Source organism: Pistacia vera, unplaced genomic scaffold (assembly GCF_008641045.1).
Source record: "Pistacia vera cultivar Batoury unplaced genomic scaffold, PisVer_v2 Contig200, whole genome shotgun sequence".
Taxonomy (NCBI): domain Eukaryota; kingdom Viridiplantae; phylum Streptophyta; class Magnoliopsida; order Sapindales; family Anacardiaceae; genus Pistacia; species Pistacia vera.
Window position 1 is genome coordinate 995829 of NW_022196003.1, and position 5022 is coordinate 1000850.

Sequence of the window (5022 nt, forward strand, 5' to 3'; positions counted from 1 at the left end):
TACTAAAACGTGAATTTAAAATAAGAAATCAAAATATAATTTTGTAGCTACACCTCTATTAAATTGTAACTTCTTTATATTGATAAATTAGTTTGATCCCATTATTATGATTATGGAGGATTTTAATGTGTATAAGAGAAAATGAAAACAAAAAGAAGAGAAGAATATTATTTAATACTTATCCATTGTCGATAGATATGCTTGGTGGAAAGTCTTTAACTTTTTTTTACTATTTTATTTTTTTTTTTTTTAGTTCTCATGGAAGTTAAAGTTGATAGAAAAAGTACTCTGTAAGAAATTGAAGGAGAAGTATGAACGGAACTGAAGGGAAATAGACTACGAACGAATGCAGGATTTAGATTTTACCAAACAGAGAACAAAGAAAAAAAAAAAAAAAAAAAAAAAGAAGAAGAAGAAGAGAAGAAGAAAAATAGATACTTAATGCAAGTGAAAAAATGGAGATGACGAAGTTAACAAAGATATGTCGAAGAAAAAAAAAGTTAAAATAATCTAACAATATATATTAATTTTAAAAATTGTTTTTTTATCTTATACCCTCTTTTCTCTTTTTTTCTTCATTTCTTCGTTACTTTATGAAATTCTTAAATTAAAAATATTCATACAAGATTATATATTTATATTAACAGCATAGGGCACAAGCCATCCTACCAATGTGACAATTAAGGATTTGCTTATCAAATTGTAATCAATTATTGATCCATTAATTATGATTTTTTATTTTGGTTTATTCTTCTTTTTCTTTTTATGTAAAACGTTATAATTATATCATTATTTCTAGTAGTACCAAACTAATGTACAACGTCTAGTATTTGACCTGTACCAAACCTTTTTTACTCTTAAAAAACTTTATTATAATAATGAGTGAAACTTTTAGCCCCCTAAATTAATAATATGAAGATGACCATCTCTATTTTAACTTTTATTCATCAACACCTTCTTTCTTCTTCCATCTTCTTTCTTCATGTTCAGGAGGGATATTTCAACTTTCAAGTAAACTCCCATAGTTTTGTTGATTTTATGCCACCCACTACTATGAAAAATAAGAGGGTAGCCCCATAACGTTAATTTTGTCTATTAACTTTAACACACAACTAAGTATATTTAAAATTATTTCTTAAAGATATTTTTCTTAAGTTTTTTGTCTAAAATAATTAAAAAATGAAAGAAATTGTAGGGGGCAAATCAGATATTTCAATAGTCAAATGAGTTGGATATCCCCCTAAAAAATCCTTCAGTACACTCATATGTTAATTGATTCTTATATTTTTCAAACCCTAAACCCTATCTGACCATCGACGGCCGCAAAAGTCAATCTTTGGCCATCGCAGACGGTCATATCTGACCGAAAAAGGTTAGATCGGTGAATTACCGACTAATTCCAATCGTGATCTAGGCCGTTATGATAGATTCCGACTATTACCGAGGTTGTTGGAATTTGGCAAGTATGGGTGGGTGTGGATGTTTTTGTTAATTTTTAAATTTTTTTTCTAGGGATATTTAATGAAATTAATAAACTTAAAGGGACTAAAAGAATAAAATATACTAATATTTATCAAATAATTTGCCAAACAATATTTTTATCTTTTTTTTTTCACACATTTCTTCCTTTAGTTATTAAAATTCTTAAATTAAAGATTATAATAAGTTTAAAATTTAAATTATTTTTTTCTTTTCCTTTTGAAGTTAAATATATATTTATATGAAAAATATATTATGATTCACATAGGGCACAACCGTATATGCATCAAGGATTTGCTTATCCAATCAATAACTCACAAATTCAGTCGAAAATGTTTCTTAAAACTTCACTTGTTTCTTCAAAATCAGCTTTAAAACTTAGATTTTCATCTTCATTTTCAGTTTCAGTTTCCCAAAATCAACTCACAAAATCACCCAAACACACCTCTACTTTTAAACACCATCCTCAACTTCATAATTTCCTCCATGTAAACTGCAAATTTGGTAACTTCTCCCTTGATGAAGCTCTTTATTTCTTCGATTACATGATTCATATGCACCCAACAACTACTATCTCATCATTCCGTGTTTTCTTTACTGCACTCGCTAAGAAAAAACAATATGATCAACTACTTTAGCTGTACTCGAGGTTCGTATCAGCTAGGATATTGACTGATTTAATTATTTTGAACAATGTAATAAATAACTTATGAAAAAGAGGTAGGGTTTATGATGGTTTTGTTATTTTTGGGAGTATTTTTAGGAGGGCTTTTTACCCAGATGCTGTGACTTTTAATTGTCTCATTAATGGTCTTTGTATGGAAGGTAAGATTAAGAAGGTGATTGAGTTGCTTAGGAAAATGGGTTCTTTTGGTTGTACGCCTAACGTAATTACATTTGGGACTTTGATTACTGAGTTGTGTCGAACAGGCAATATCACTGATGCCCTTCAGTTATTTGAAGAAATGGTTAATGGGAATGGTGAATTTGGTGTCATTTGTAAGCCTAATCTTGTTTGTTATAATAGTATCATTGATGGTCTTTGCAAATATGGGTTAATAGACAAGGCAAAAGAACTGTTTTCAGAAATGAAGACTAGGGGCATTAACCCAAAAGTTGTTACTTACAGATCTCTAATTTATGGTCTGTGTAATACATCTAATGGGGAGGAGCCGAAAACTTTGTTTATGGAGATGTTGGATGAAGGTGTACAACCTAATGAAGTGACATTTAGTGTGGTAATGGATGATCTTTGTAAGAATGGAAAGATGGATGAAGCCAATGGATTGCTCCAACTGATGATTAATAGAGGTATTCATCCCAACACAATAACTTGTAACACAATTTTGAATGGTTATTGCTTGGAAGGTAGAATTGATGATGCAAGAAAGCTATTTGATTCTATGGCGAGTAAGGGGCGTAAGCCTGATGTTTTTAGCTACAATATTTTGATGGACGGTTTTTGCTTGGCAAATAAAATTGATGATGCTAAAGAGTTGTTTGCTTCGATGTTGAATAAGGGATGCTTACCTAATGTAGTTACCTACAATACTCTGATCAATTGGTATAGTAAAAATCGTAAAGTTGATGAAGCTATGAGTCTTTATAGGGAAATGACTTCAAAGGCAGTTAGGCCAACAGTTGTTACTTATAGCACCTAGCTGACTGGCCTTTTTATGATTGGTAATGTCGGACATGCAAGGAAACTATTTGGTGAGATGCAACGCAATAATGATCATCCCGATTTAATTACGTATAATATTCTCATTGATGGATTTTGCAAAAATGGTTGTGTTTTGGAGGCTGTTGAACTGTTTGATACTTTAAAAAATGGAAACATTCAACCTGACATAAAAACTTTCAGTTGTCTCATTGATGGGTTGTGTAAAACAGGGAGACTCAAAATTGCTTGGGAACTGTTTCACAGATTGCGAAATAAAGGCTTTGTTCCAGATGTTGTGACAATAACATTCTGATGCATGGACTTTGTAAAGAAGGGAACATAGAAATGGCAAGTAATTTGTTATCAGATATGGAGCAAAACGGTTGTGCTCCAGATGTACTCATATTTGGTACACTTATGTCTGGTTTCTTGCAGAATAATGAGACTTCAAAAGTGGTTGAACTTCTTCACAAAATGAATGAGAGAAATCTGAAGCTAGATGCATCCATAGCTTCAATAATTGTAGATTTACTGGGAAAGGATGAAAATTATCTCAAATTCTTAAAGTTGCTTCTGTCATTCTCTAGCCAAGAACCAACAGGACGTTGATTGTCGAGTAATTGTATCTCCAGGGGAGTACAACTTATGACGAGAGCCTTGTCAGATGTCAAAGTTTCCATGTAAAGGTTTGTGCCATCATCATAGTGGTAATTGTATTTATGTGAATCCTTTAATGAAGAAGTCAAATATGTGAAGTTATTTTGGAGATAGGTCTTACTAAAAACCTGATGGGATAAATTAAATCATGTTGTTTTATTGACTGCAATTCACATTTCAATCCTCTTAATTAGAGTTAATCTGTGAGATGAATGGGCGATGGTGAATTTTTCATTCGTAATTGTGTCCACTCTAGTGTGCTCCTCAATCCCAAAAACCATGAGAGGGTGGTATACTAAATAATATGTTTAGTATTCAATTCACCAGGATGCTAGTCTGTTGATGTTGGTGAAAATCTCTTTTATTTATTTTGATAATATTAGAAGTCTTGAAGCCTTTAGGTACCTTTTATGTTGAGTGTTTGTAGTTTTTCTTGTTGGATTAACATGTTTCACAGTAGCCGTGAACACCAAGCAGTGTATTAACTTCTGAATGTAATTAATTCTGATATGATATTAGGTTAGAGTAATGATACTCAATTTCATCTTCATCTTTGGTGTAAATTGTCGTCTTCATCTTTTGTGATTTAGCATGACCATTGAGTTGCAACATTGTTATATAGCTGACACATCTTTGTTTCTGATAGGTGCGTATTGATGTTTTCAAAACAACCATTGATGAAGATGGTGCTAAAGGTTGTAGATGGTGTAGCACCCAAGGCCACGATAGAAATGATACTATTGAACTAGTAAAAGAAATTGTGGTAATTCTTTTGTAAGGGCACATTAATGGAAGTGAGCATAAACTTAATTGTATGGTTAATAGTGCTGGATTAGCAATGGTACAATTCTCTAGACGTAGGCAGGTAATGATTCAATACTCTGTTTTACTGCTTGTATTGTGTTAGTATTCCGCTCTGTCAATGATTTTGAATAAGCGGGCTGGTCTGACCATCCAGTAGTAATGTATTTATTTTTTCTTTGTGCCATCTGGGATTCATTTTTTATTCAATAATTATGTGGAACAGGTGGCTGAGGCATTTAATATTAACTTCCATGGAGAAAATTTAACCAATTTTGGTAAACATATTTGGAGGAATAATGAAGGGTGATGTAATTGCGAGCGGAATTGTCAATACTGCTAAACAGTTGAGCAGTGCATTAAATTGTTTTGGATTTTATGTAAACCAATTCTTACCATTTTAAATGCATGAAATTGTACTG

General features: G+C 31.8%; 1 protein-coding gene across 1 annotated transcript; it reads left to right on the forward strand.

Moving 5' to 3' along the window:
• The first annotated feature begins 2207 nt into the window (after window positions 1-2207).
• On the forward strand, window positions 2208-4533 carry LOC116128604 (pentatricopeptide repeat-containing protein At1g12775, mitochondrial-like). The gene is made up of 2 exons (XM_031414352.1): window positions 2208-3828; window positions 4446-4533. The coding sequence occupies exon 1, from the start codon at window positions 2298-2300 to the stop codon at window positions 3138-3140; it is 843 nt and encodes a 280-aa protein (XP_031270212.1). The 5' UTR covers window positions 2208-2297; the 3' UTR covers window positions 3141-3828; window positions 4446-4533.
• Window positions 4534-5022: the final 489 nt, after the last annotated feature.